Source organism: Xiphophorus couchianus, chromosome 10, assembly GCF_001444195.1.
Source record: "Xiphophorus couchianus chromosome 10, X_couchianus-1.0, whole genome shotgun sequence".
Lineage (NCBI taxonomy): Eukaryota > Metazoa > Chordata > Actinopteri > Cyprinodontiformes > Poeciliidae > Xiphophorus > Xiphophorus couchianus.
The window spans coordinates 8,310,271-8,323,233 of record NC_040237.1 but is presented as its reverse complement, the minus strand read 5'-3'; the positions used below and the strand labels follow the sequence as shown (position 1 = coordinate 8,323,233).

Genomic DNA, 12,963 nt, shown 5'->3' with positions numbered 1-12,963 from the left:
GCAGTGCGTGACTGAAGAATCAGACAGAAACCAACAAAAAACAACATCTCTGCAAGTTTTTTTTGTCAAATAAGCATTTTCATCTCTCCCTAAAGACATAACCTAAACCATAAGAAATATTAAAAATAATGTATTTGTAGGTTGAGAAGCACAATTGAGTATATGGGCTACACCCATGAAAAACCTGCCAAATACTTTCTACCAAAGCCAAACATTTTATTCGCTACTCACTCATATTTGGAGATGGTGATGGACGAGTGACCAAAATGTACTAAATTTGTATTAATCCAACAAACAGGGGCCTCTTCAACAAGCATTTGCCACACATCTGCCAATGCGGTTGTTGGTTCAGTCTGGCAGGAACAGCATTCTCCAGCTGATCAAACAATTGTTTAGGCTATGTTCACACTGCAGCCTGAAGTGACCCAATTCTGTTTTTTGCCTTAATACTACCTTTACCTTATCTTTTTATGACAGTCTGAACAACACAAATCAGATTTTCTTTTTATGCGACCCAGGTCACTTGGATATCCGATATCTGATCTTTTCAAATGTGACCTGAATTTGATCGACTCTGTCGCTTTTATCTGACCTGAATGTTATTGATACTTTCAGGTATCAATGCTTTCTTATACGGGCAAGCGGGAAGAAAATCAACAACCATGGCAGGCTATAATGAGAATTAAGCTGATAAACTGCTGGCTACGGTCTGCCAGCAACTTCAAAATTGTAAGATATGCTCCACCATTAGCTTCCACATTTATGGCAGTTGGCAAAACACTGAGCACCTCTCTCTGTGTGCCGTTATTGTGCCCTAAACATCTAAAGCTAAAACTGAAGAGCATAGATTACCAACACAGAATTGGTGACTGCTTGACACTTTTTTCTTATCTTATAGTTTTTTTCCTCATCATTTACTTGGGTGTTTTTTTCCCCAAAACAAAAATTTGTTTCTCCAAGCTAATACGTTACTTAATTTCTATCTAAGGCAGGTGAAACACTGACATCCAAAGAAAAGCTGAACAATTGTTTTAGGGTGCAAATGTAAGATCAGTCTCCAATTAGGTGCAATTATGGTCTTAATGACTCTACCTGTGGGTTGAATTTGTATGAAGAGATGAGACATGCACATGGCGCTGAGCAAACAGAGGCCAGGAAATAATAACTGGCTTATCAGGACCTGCTGCTCGCCAAAGCTTACACTGTGTGTGCTGAGTAGTTCAGGCAAGAGCAATAAGGTCGAGGGGATGAGAGACAGCAGACATGCTGGCATTGCCACTGCTTGCTGCCAGTTCTATGTGTGTGTGTGTGTGTGTGTGTGTGTGTGTGTGTGTGTGTGTGTGTGTGTGTGTGTGTGTGTGTGTGTGTGTTTTAACATTTCCTTGTAAGGCCCCTTTTTCTAACAAACACTACTTTGCGATGACACACTGCTTCTTCTTCAAACCCCATGCTTAGACATAAATGCAGTTTTTAAAATGAATAGAAGTCAACACAATGTCTTCAGTATAACTATACATAACATAACTATACGATAACATGATAAACAGAATGATTTACTGTAGAGAGACAGACTTAAATAAGAACTGAACTCCCTAATGGAAGAGTTACTCTAAGTAAGAGATGGACCAGATTGTTATTAATGCACCAAAATGTATTGCAGAATTAGTACCATTTTTTTCTACTGCAATAAATGCTGCTTTTATTATAAATATAGTTGGATATTTTGAAAGGCAATGTTTAAATGAAGTCTAACTTATTTAGCATATTATATATTTTTTTATCTTGGTTTTTCTTTATTTTTGTCATATTTTATTAACAAAAACTAAACTTTTTTACAAAATAAAAAACTTTAAGAAACTTAAAAACAAAAGAATATAGGGGTATAAAAGCAAGCTTCCTTTTTGGGGGTATTTTATTACTTCTTTTTTGTTTTCTTCTCATATTTTGTCCTTTTAAAAGAGTAGATTTATAAAATATTACTTCTGTAGTGATAGGGTTATTTGGTTTAAGAAACACAAAACTCAATTCTAAATTTTTGGTATTCATTTGTGTCTCAAAATGAGGGTTTTTCATTAATCACATTATTAAGACGCACTAAAAAAATGTATCCATGAAGTTATCGTTCATGCACTCCAAAAAGTCTTTCTTTCTTCCTTAACTTTTTGTCTTTTATGAAATCCTCTGTTGCTGCTCTGAAGCCTTCAGTGGATCTTCATTCTACGGCACAGAGATTAACTGTCACAAAGTCAGAATACGGGATGGATGGTCCTGTCCAGAAGCCTTTAGGCTGAGATTGGTGGGAAAGGTGAAAGAAACACCTGGGAGCAACAAGTAGAACAAATGACAGCATGGTCAGAATAGAACAGGTGTCATAGTGTCTGGAGCTTTAATGAGTACTGAGTATCCACCCTGCAGTAAATAGCATTCAGAACAATCTTGGTTTGGGGAATCAGGTAGTCACCTTTATTTGGGTGGAGACTATTTAGAGCAGGGACTGATTCAAGCAGTTTAATTTAAATTATGTTCCATTATTTTCATTTTCACTTTTCATTATTTTAACATAAAATTGTCTTCATTTTGCATGAGACATATTTATGTGTGTGTTGCTGCACTAAATGTACATATATGCATGGTGGCTGCTGAACATATCCCTTTCTCAAGCATAAGCAGCTTGAAAGTGCTTTGTAAAAGAGACAAAAGTGAAGTGTTAAAGAGAACAAACATAAGCTCTGCTCAGAATAAGTTAGCTTGACTCTCCCGTAACAGTTTCTCTTCATCTTTCCGAACTGAAATCCTCCTAATGCGCTCCATTAAAGCCAACTAGATAAATAGAAAGATAGACATTTATTGTCATTGTATGCCAAGGAAATACAATGACTTTTTTGTTAGCAGTCGAGTGTCAAACAACAAAAGCACAATGCAAAATTGCTCAAAGTGTAACAATTACTATTCACAGTTACGCCACAAATCTCTGCCACAGATGTCGAATGTTTTAAAGGCAACATTTGCATGTGTAGAAAGCTCTTCTTTCTCCTCGATTTTTCTCCCTTCAGTGTCCTTGTTTTCTGATTGAGCAGGTCTGACCAGTGGGGGAGTTGTGACAAAAAACACCTCTGATTTCTCAGACAAGCCGTTTGCAGCTCTGCACAAGTCTTTGAATGTGATAAACGAGAACCTCACAGTAAATTTCCTCAACAGTTTACTTGGCCACACTGACAAATCCAAGTACATTCGCAATTGATATTCAGTCAGTGTAAAATTGCAGTCGTTCTAATAATCTCTTCTCATCCACACATGTACTTGAGGTTTGCCTCTGATAAGGCAGCTGAAAAAGGAATCAATATTTGACTGATCAAGCTGTTCAATAACCAGGGAGAGATAAGGGTAAGCAACCCAGAAGAGAGGATTTTGAAGTACCCTCCTACTGCTTTTCTAATGAAACTTAGACATAGCTTCAATTACGCTCACATTAATTTTATTGCTTATTATCACAGTAAGAGGTTTTCTGCGATAACAACTTTTCTATATGCCTTAAATGAAAAAAAAACACCAACTCATATTCTCTATTTCCGTTAATTCATGTTAAATGTGGATTTAAAAAAAAATCTCTTGATGGTGAAAGCACATTTAATAAAGATGGAAAGGTAAGACATTTTAAATGATCTTTGATCAATTCTCACCCATATAATAGATAAAACGATGATTAATAATTGGGCCACCTCCTGAACTAATCACTAGATCTCAGATAGGGCTGTGGTTGTTATCACCTTTGCAGGCCTAAAGGCAGAAATGATGTGTATCATTACCTACAACTTCTGTGGGGAAGCTACTGAAATTCCATCAACTTCACTTCATGCGTCCACTAAAACTCAAAAAGGATCCCCAAGTTAACATGATTTTTGTTCCCTGTATGCCTTTTTAATAAGCCCGAGCACAGCTACAGAGTGCTATCATCCTTCAGCCCGAGGCAGTGCATTTTTATTCCAATTACTTCTTTCGCACGAAAAAGGGAATCATGGTTTTAGGGAACTATTTTAACACCAGGTGTGTTCCCATAAAAAGAGGACCTCAAATGAGATTTTGGTGCTGTATGAATTTACCAACACTCTGAAGCTGCATAAATGAATCAACGCTGCCTGGGGCAGCGCTCATTGAATCCAGCTCTCTTCAGAGGTGAGTGTAATGTGAAATTACACATGTTAGCAGGCAACAGAAAGTTTACTTTAGTAGGGACTTTAAATTAAAATAGAATAAATGTGCATTCCTTTGTGAATTTTTTGTTGAAGTAACTTTGACAGAGTCTGGTGCTAAATTTTATGATGGTTAATTATATTTATGACAAAATGCAAAATCCAAGGCATTCCTGTGAGCATCCAAAAAAGAGATCAGCTCTGCGAACACCCTGCTTTCCCAACGGATAATGGAGACCGATAGATTTGATTCCTTTGCACACAGCGTCTCCCAACGTTGCAAGTGAGAATGAGTCGCCAAATTGGCGGCATTTTGCTGCCCTCTACTGTAGGAAAATAAGAACAGCAACAAAACGAACATTTCAGGTCAGGCTGGGCTTCAACAACGGTGCATAAATGCAAGTCCCAATAGCAAGAAATAAAGGAAGCATACAGATGTTCATAAATAAATAGTGTAAGTGATAATTTTAATCATATTCTGTAAAAAAAATTATCTGATCAGAATAGATACTTTATGATTGAAAATATATTGTACACTGAATATCATTCATCTATCCAGATGGAGCCAAACTCCAGCAGTCAACGAACGAGAGGCGGGGTACACCCAGGACAGGTCGCCAGACCGTCACAGATATTTAGCACTATTTATACAATTAAAACTATTAACAATGTGAAATGTATGTATTCATAGTGAAATAGTTGGGAATGCAGGACAGACGCATTGAGGACAAGCCTCTGTAAATGGGGCACTTGCTCTACCGCTATAGCAGCGCCCCTATTTACCTTTAATTCTTACAGAAAATAGCTTATGATGTAGCATTGATCCACATCAGAGGCAATTCTCCCCTTTACAGTTCTCAAACCTTTTTCTGTTAATCCTCTCAGTTAATATAATTCCTAAAATTTTGATCCGTCTGTCCATCTAATTCATTCTCCAGATTCATTTAACTGACAAGTTATGAGACTGAAATGAAAAAAGCTCTGTATACTAATATGTTGTAAGGTAGTTGAGATTCACTGCACAAAGTGAATGTGAAAGACTTCCTCATCTTCCGCCTTGATTGACATGAAACTTGTGAAATTTTAAAATCTTGAGCAAAACATGTCCAGGAGGACGAGCACAGAGAGGTTTGGTGTGTGAGCATTGACAGACAGGCACTAAGTATCCGTTAATTAGATCACCTGGGATGAGTCTAACTGGGCCTAAATGATATCAGATATGTTTCTCAAGTTCCATGTACTTTCACTGTTAAACATCATAAAAAACTAACTGAAGAAAAAAAACAGAACAGGGAAAAACAGCAATGGGTCTCTTTATTATATTGCTATTTTCTGAGCCACAAAAATCCTCTAAAATAAAATCTATGTGCACAAAATTACAAAGCCAAACATCCCCCTAAACACGACACAATATAATAAATTTAGCTCCATTGAGCTTACCAGACAATATCGCAGAACTGGCTCATTAACTACACTATACTGCTAGCGAAGTGCACTTTTTCCTTTCAGTTTTTGGAGATGATAAATGAGAGTACCCTTAGAGTGAAAATGTATATACCCAAAGGCATTTTACTGCAGCAGCATTTAGATTTATCTATTTGGACCGGAAGGTGTAATTGAACTCATAAGTCAACAAGACTGTGATAATGTGATCAGTATAAGAGGTATATGTTGGATTTTCTTTTTCTCTCTTTCCGAAAACAGATTTGCTGTTCAACTTTATCTTAAAAAATACAATTCAGATTATAAATCACAGAAAAAACTTTCATGTACACATTCAGTCATTTTTTTGATCTTGATGATGCCTTCACTGCAAACGTTATTGCTATTGTGGTTCTCTTGCTACTGCAATATTAGTCTGGAAAGACTATTTTAACACCTATTAAAAGAAAGTACATCCTATGTCAGTTTTTTTGGATTTTACGTATGCAAAACATATAACAAATTATTGGATATTTATCAAGTTCCAAACTATTTCAAATTGAACTGCAGCAACTTCCATTTTTATTAAAGAGAGAGGAAATGCTGTGTGTGGACAAAACTATGTACATCCTTGCTCCTTCTATAGAAAGTAGAAGGGGAAATATCAACCAATGCATTGGCATTTTTAACAAAATGCTTCTGTTTGAAGATATCTGAGTGTCAAAGGTGAGACTATATGTTTGTCAACTGAAGGTTGGCCCAGACTGCCTCATCATCAACATCTTCTAAATGAGAAATTGCTCCTAATGTTTTGATAAAACAAACAGTTGAATCATGAGATGTACTTAAAGTTTTACAAGTGGCTTTTTTTTACTAGTTAAATAATGACAGCATGAAATCTGTTCTTTAAATTTGTTCTTGATGTTAAATTTAAGCCCTGAACTCTGCTGTAATTTTTTTCCCCACCACTTTACCCCTGACTTGCCTGCTGTTTTTTGACTTTATGATGCTCTTTGTTCTTTAATGAATTTCTGAAGCTGCTTTTTTGTTGAGATAAAATTACACATAAGTGCATAGATGGACTCTATTTACCAGCATGACTTACTTCTAAAGACATTGTGTGCTGGATTTTTTCACAGTATGAAGGCAAGTTAAATCAAATAGATGTCTTACTTTTCAGATGTTTTTCGGATATTATATATTAGAAAAGAAGAACCACATTCGTTACACCTCACAATTCTGCATTAGTTTATGTTTATCTATCACAAAAATGGCAATAAAAACATCAATTATTTAATTTATGTTTGAGATTGATAAAGCATATGTCAATTTTAATGTAACCTAAATACTTTTGCTAGGCTCTGTCCTATATTTCTGTTCAGAGAATTGAAAAGCAATGGATGAAATGAAGAATAAAGAACCACAACCGTTTTTATAATGACCTTATGAAATACATTCTTTACATATACAGGAATCTGCATAAATTTCCAGATGACTGCTGTATGAGGAGTGCCTTGCTAAAAAATCAACAAATGGAATTGCAGTTTAATAACTGAATATATCAACTCTTCAGGGTTCTATTTTAAAACAATCTTACCCAATTTCAGTCATCAGTGTAACCAGATAAAGTGCTTTAGTTCTTCTATAGTAACAATCTGTCACAAAAGGGAAATTTATGTTAACTAATCTCTAATTTCAGTTTTAAGCTTATTGATCGAAAGGGTGTGTAAGCTCTATGTTGGTCTTTTTCAGGCTTCTGGACCAAGAAAACACAAATTGTCCCTTGAATTGTTTGAGTAAATAAATAAATAAAGTGTTCAACATAAATGCTGTAGTTTGTTGTGCCGTGGTAGTCACTGTGGGTAAAAATAAAACACTTTGCGTTTTATTTTTTAACAGAAACGATTCATCGTAATTGTTAGTTCGCTATTCAATATTTTTGGTGTCTGGCGCTTGCCGTAGGGAAATATAAAACCTTGTTGAACCGGAAGTCCCGCCCCTTTTCGTCCCCTTGCTGGCTGATTGAGTAAGTTTTACGTTCACACACGGACAAATTTACCGAATAAATCTTCATCCATCCTCTTTTTCAAGCATACCCTCCAATTTCTAACTTTTTGATTTGAACTATATAACCTTTTATTGTTATCGTGGTGTACACATTTTATTTTTAAGGCTATATTTCTCTGTAATCTGATTGTTGGATTTATCTTTCCTTCCACAGCCTTCAGTCCGCTCACACGGCATCATGGTGAGGACATTTATTCTATTTAAACGCATAAATAGCATTGCTCATAAGGTTGTTAGCTATATTTTTTACCACCTGTGGGTTCTTTGAATGCCTAAATGTTGGTTTGGTGAGAAAATTACTTGGGCTTATATGACATTAGCATTGGAAGTTAGCATTAGCAAGACTTAGCTCTTGGATCCACCAATGGGCCGTGCAGCATTTTAGTGACGTTTTAGCCCATTTAAGCGCTTCGTATTAATGTTAATTATAATATTTATTTAGCAGCTAAAACTTAGAGGTTTGGCCAAAGCTTGAAAGATCAGTTAAAAGTGCTATTTGAACGCAGCAAGAAGTCCAAACATCACAGTCTGAAGTGTCAGTGATGCATTTCACAAACTTGCAAGAATAAAGGATGGACCAAGTGCTGGGTTTTGGATTTAAACAGAAACTTCAGTTCCACCGGTCCACTTACAAATGAACTCAAATCAGTTCTCGTCTGTGCTTCCAGTTGTTTTGTTGTTGCTAATTTATTTGTACCATTTGTTTGTAGCCTCGCAAGATCGAAGAAATCAAAGATTTCTTGCTGACAGCCAGGAGGAAGGATGCCAAGTGTAAGTTGACACTGCCAGCAACATGCAGTATATCGAGCTTATTGTTATGTTTTTGTATGACAAAACTTTGCAATAGTTCTATGTCCTAATTTTAGGATTGCAAGACTGCAAGCTAAATGTGTCATTATTTCAAGGCAAGATGTTCCCTATTGCTGCTGCTTTTATTTGTAAAAATATAATTTATCACTAATGCGGCCTCTTTGTTGAATCAAGAGACTGGCTACACAGAACCAACCCAAAAAAGGTAGCAAGTGAATGAAATTGATTATTTTTGATCAGGTCAGCTGCCTTGTCATTCTGTCATTAAAAATTCCTCTTTTTCTAAAGTAGGTTTCTGCAGCGTCGCGAAAACAGCTTTTGTCTTATTGAAGAAAGGCTTTTTTTTTCTTCACACAATTCATTACCAGTTTGTTCATCGTTAGTGTGCATTTAAAGAGGTTTCACTTGAAATCAGGGGTTTTGATAGTTCTGTAGAAGCCTCATGTTGCCTTTTGATATGGTTGTCAGTATCTGAATGTTTGAATATGGCTCAAATGTAAAAGTGCTGAGTGAAAGTTGTGATTAGCAACGTGGCTGCACACGTTTGCATTCTCTTGCTGATTCGTATATAATACTGTTCTTGTGATGCTGAAAAATGAAGTTTATTTCAGCTTTATATAACTGACTCATGAAGGGTTTGGGCCAAAACTGACATTTGGATCTGTGGTTTTTCCATTTTATAGTTTATCAAATAACAATTTCCAGGTATCTATTTCTAAAACATTCCAAGTGTTTCACCTTTTGCTGAGTGCCAGTAGTATGTAATGAAACTGGTAAAGGATTAAGAATTGAAACCTTGAATATCAAATTCAAAAAAACTTTTTGCAACTTTAACCGTAAGATTAATTGAAAAATATTTCCATTTGTGCCGCTCAGCCGTAAAGATCAAGAAGAACAAGGACAACGTGAAGTTCAAGGTGCGCTGCAGCAGATACCTGTACACACTGGTCATCACAGATAAAGAGAAGGCAGAGAAGCTCAAACAGTCCCTGCCCCCAGGTCAGTAGTAATGAAGGTATTTGGCAGCAAGTCCTCGTCTTTTCACAAATTAGAATTAAAGTTAGAATAAAAAATTAACTCTGACAGTGTTGCGCATTTATTTGTCAGAGATATGTGGAGCGTTTTGGAGAACGTAACCGACTTCTTTAAAGAGGACGTGTTCAGTCAAATGTTTTTCCCCACCAGCTTGTTGAGAAACAATTCTAGAAATAAACATATCTGCTTTCTTACAAATTCTCTTAATACCCAACTAAGTAATGAGTTTCAGAACACAAAAAAAAATTCAATGTATAATGGAAAAACTCATTATGTTCACTGGGCAGGAAAATAACCCAAAATAAATGTAGCAAAATTTGTACCTGATTAATACAAAAACATGATTTATGTAAGAAGACTGTAAGATTCTATAAAGTTTGATGAATTTGAAAGTCTTTACTTGTACCAAACTACTAGTGGGTTTAAGAGTGCAAAATATTTGGATTAAAAATAAATCCATGAAAATGCAAGTTTCTTGCAGTTTCTTACTGTGCTTACAACAGAAAAAATTTTAACTATTTAATGTTTATTTTCATTGAAAAAAAATCCACTCATCATCTTGAAAGGATTTGATGTCTACAATTCAATTAAAATTATACCCAAGGTCTTGCCTGAAGATGGAAAGTACATGAAAGATTTTTCCCTAATATGTGTAAACCAATATGTTGGCTTAATCAGGCTTTAAAAGGGTTATATTTTTTAGTGTTTATTTGAAATCCCAGTTAAGTATTCATCAGAAGCCCTAGCAGAACCTTATTTTATTTGGACAAACAAAATCATTTTCTGCTGCAGAAATTGGCTGCCTAACCCTTCCCTCTTGACATGATCTAAATATTTTCTAACCTTTTTTTTCTTTTACAGGTCTGGCTGTCAAGGAGCTGAAGTAAATCCATGATGTACAGATAATTGTAATAAAAATGGAAAAAAAAGTTACTGTGTGTGTTTTTTTTAACCTTTTTAGCATACTTTTATGTTAAATATCTCCAGTCACGGTCATGTCAAGAAGATTAAGGTGTTGAGTTGTTAATGTTTTCAAAATTTTCCTGTTGGTGTTTTTGTTAGACTTGTACAGTAAATATTTGCATTTAAAAGTTGATATTCCTTAAAAGAAGGTGCAGATGTATGCAAATGACATCCTTATTGTTTTCAGACTTTAACTCGCAGTATTTACAAATTTATCTCAAAGTACACCATGGTCTGAGATGATACATTTATTCCTGCTGCTGAATTTTTGATAAAATAATTTTGATAAAGACTCAACCAAAAATACAGAGTAGACCCCTATGTTTAAAGTAAATGTGATAAATACCAGACTAAGTCTACTTTTCTGATCATAAATGGACTGGTGATAAGTAATTAACTGGTGCATTGGTTTGGCTGTCTGCTTAACCTGCAGTTGACTGCTGAACATACATGCTTGTGGAAACTTGTGAAACCGGTTTTTGCAGCTTTTTGCTTCCAAACAGCTTGTGTGAAGCACTGTTCACTTTTTCAACAAGCTGGTGCATGGCAACAGAGTCTGGAGGATAAATGTTCCATACAGTCAAAACGGATATTATTTGGCCCTTTGCACCTTTTTAGAAGAACTTTAAAGTGGGATGATGTGATGGAAATATTTTGTCATGTTGATATTGACTCTGATGGAGTCTTGATGCCCTTACAAATTATCAAAGCACTAAAATGTGCAACACGTGTTATCAGAGGTGATACACAAACTAAGAACAATTGCTATGAAACTAAATTTGTGTTGAACAACATTTTGGTAAAAAGCCTTCCTGATGTGTAGTTAGTCTGGTTCTTGGGGTTCTACTAGCAGCTTGTGTTTCTGTAAATATTGCACAACTTTAGAAACAAATTATTCATTCAGTCTTTTTCTACACTTGATTAATTTTCATAAACTGCTCATTTTTGGTATCTGAACAATAAGATATTGGAGAATCCTGGGTTTCTGATTCCTGTCACCATGCCACACCACCCTAAAATTTACCAGACCTTCCCTGACCAACAAGTATTTACTGAACTTGTGTCTTTTTATGAATCTACTTAAAAAGAAAAGCTAACAACATGAATGAGTTAATTTTAATTATCTTTATTTAATGTCACTTTTTAATCCATCATTTACTTCTGGCTCAGCAGGATCACAATAAATTGAAAATTTATTTTATATTGGTTTTGGTGTCCCACCCCGAACCTTTCTAGCCACCCCATCTGTCCACCTTTGCCATCGCCTTCTGGAGGCGCCTCTCCTTGTAAGTATCTCAATTGACCGCTAGATGGCAGTGCAGATATTAAATCCACATGAACAAATAAAGCGACCGTATAACGGCACAAACTAATCCATAATAGTTTAATAACCGTTTAGCCGTGGGTTTAATATAGTTATTTTCTAGAGATCAGGTCAATAACTGCTCTTGCAGAGACTGAGGTCTGCGCGCTCCCGTGTCGCTTCTTGTCCCTCACTATCAGTGCGCGCTCCCGTTGCTGACAGTGCTGTTTGCAGCAGCTGTCGGTCGGATAGTGTGTGAAGATCCTCGGACACGGAGACATGAATGCAGAGTGACTGGATTCTTTTGAAAGGAAGATTTAAAAAAATCCTCCCCGGGCTTCAGTTTACGTCACCCCTGCCGCCTGAGCTGGATTTGTATTTCAGCCCATGTTTTCTTTATTCCCCTCTCTTTAGGCTGGAGTTGCTGGTTAAACTGAGCATGCTTATATCTTTGTCTTTGTTTCATGTGAGACTTGATTAAGATCTCGGGGCTGCAGACCAGACCGCCCGCTTCAAGGATTGAGAGAGAGGCTAATCATCCAGGCTGCAGCCCAACTTTTTTTTAAATTCCCAGTCCGGTCAGGGATGTCTTTGACTCGAGTGGATTACATTGCGCCCTGGTGGACTTACTGGCTTCACAATTTTCCCCACATCAACCTTAGATTTCATCCCACTGACAAGAGCTTCCAGCCGGAAGATGAGAACTACCAGCAGGTCAGTAGAGCAAAAATGAGATACAAGTGGGACTCAAAATATCGGTTGTGGGCATATCTTTGGGATTACGCAGTGAGTGGGGTAGCTACACAACTCTTGAGTTTATAGGAGATTGTTATTTGATACAGAAAATTCAAAGATTTTTCTTACCTCTAACTTTTCTACGTTGTTAACCACAAATTCCTTAGTATTTTATAGGTATTTAATGTGACAGTCTGATACAAAAGAGTGTCTTGATTTAACAATGGAAAGTAATTGATATCTGGTTCTCAGTCTGATAGTTGTGACATTTCCATCCAGTGCCTGTAGACCATCATTTTCAAGTCTTACCTCAGATTATCAGCCTCATTAAGGTCTGAACTTTGACTGGACCATTTTAACACTTGAAATGTCTTTGATTTGAAGCGTTCTGTTTTAACCCTGCCCAGCTTGTTTGTCCCTGTTAAATTCCAGTGTTTC

The 12,963-nt window shown here is 36.2% G+C and overlaps 2 protein-coding genes across 3 annotated transcripts in view; both read left to right on the top strand.

The window, feature by feature from the left end:
- Nucleotides 1–7,558: 7,558 nt before the first annotated feature.
- rpl38 (ribosomal protein L38) lies at nucleotides 7,559–10,457 on the top strand. The gene is made up of 5 exons (XM_028030127.1): nucleotides 7,559–7,638; nucleotides 7,834–7,860; nucleotides 8,390–8,450; nucleotides 9,366–9,488; nucleotides 10,386–10,457. The coding sequence occupies exons 2-5, from the start codon at nucleotides 7,858–7,860 to the stop codon at nucleotides 10,409–10,411; spliced, it is 213 nt and encodes a 70-aa protein (XP_027885928.1). The 5' UTR covers nucleotides 7,559–7,638; nucleotides 7,834–7,857; the 3' UTR covers nucleotides 10,412–10,457.
- A 1,918-nt stretch (nucleotides 10,458–12,375) lies between these two features.
- The window catches only part of ttyh2 (tweety family member 2), a 61,879-nt gene continuing 61,291 nt past the window's right edge, over nucleotides 12,376–12,963 (top strand). For both annotated transcript variants that reach the window (XM_028030123.1, XM_028030122.1), the window contains exon 1: nucleotides 12,376–12,504. In XM_028030123.1, coding sequence (XP_027885924.1) covers nucleotides 12,376–12,504 — 129 coding nt within the window. The remainder of the gene's footprint in view (nucleotides 12,505–12,963) is intronic.

What these genes read in the sequence shown, in the direction of transcription:
- rpl38 (XM_028030127.1), top strand. An exon ending in CAGGAGGAAGGATGCCAAGT is followed by an intron (nt 8,451 to 9,365) that starts GTAAGTTGACAC and finishes TGTGCCGCTCAG; the next exon opens with CCGTAAAGATCAAGAAGAAC. An exon ending in CAAACAGTCCCTGCCCCCAG is followed by an intron (nt 9,489 to 10,385) that starts GTCAGTAGTAAT and finishes TTTCTTTTACAG; the next exon opens with GTCTGGCTGTCAAGGAGCTG.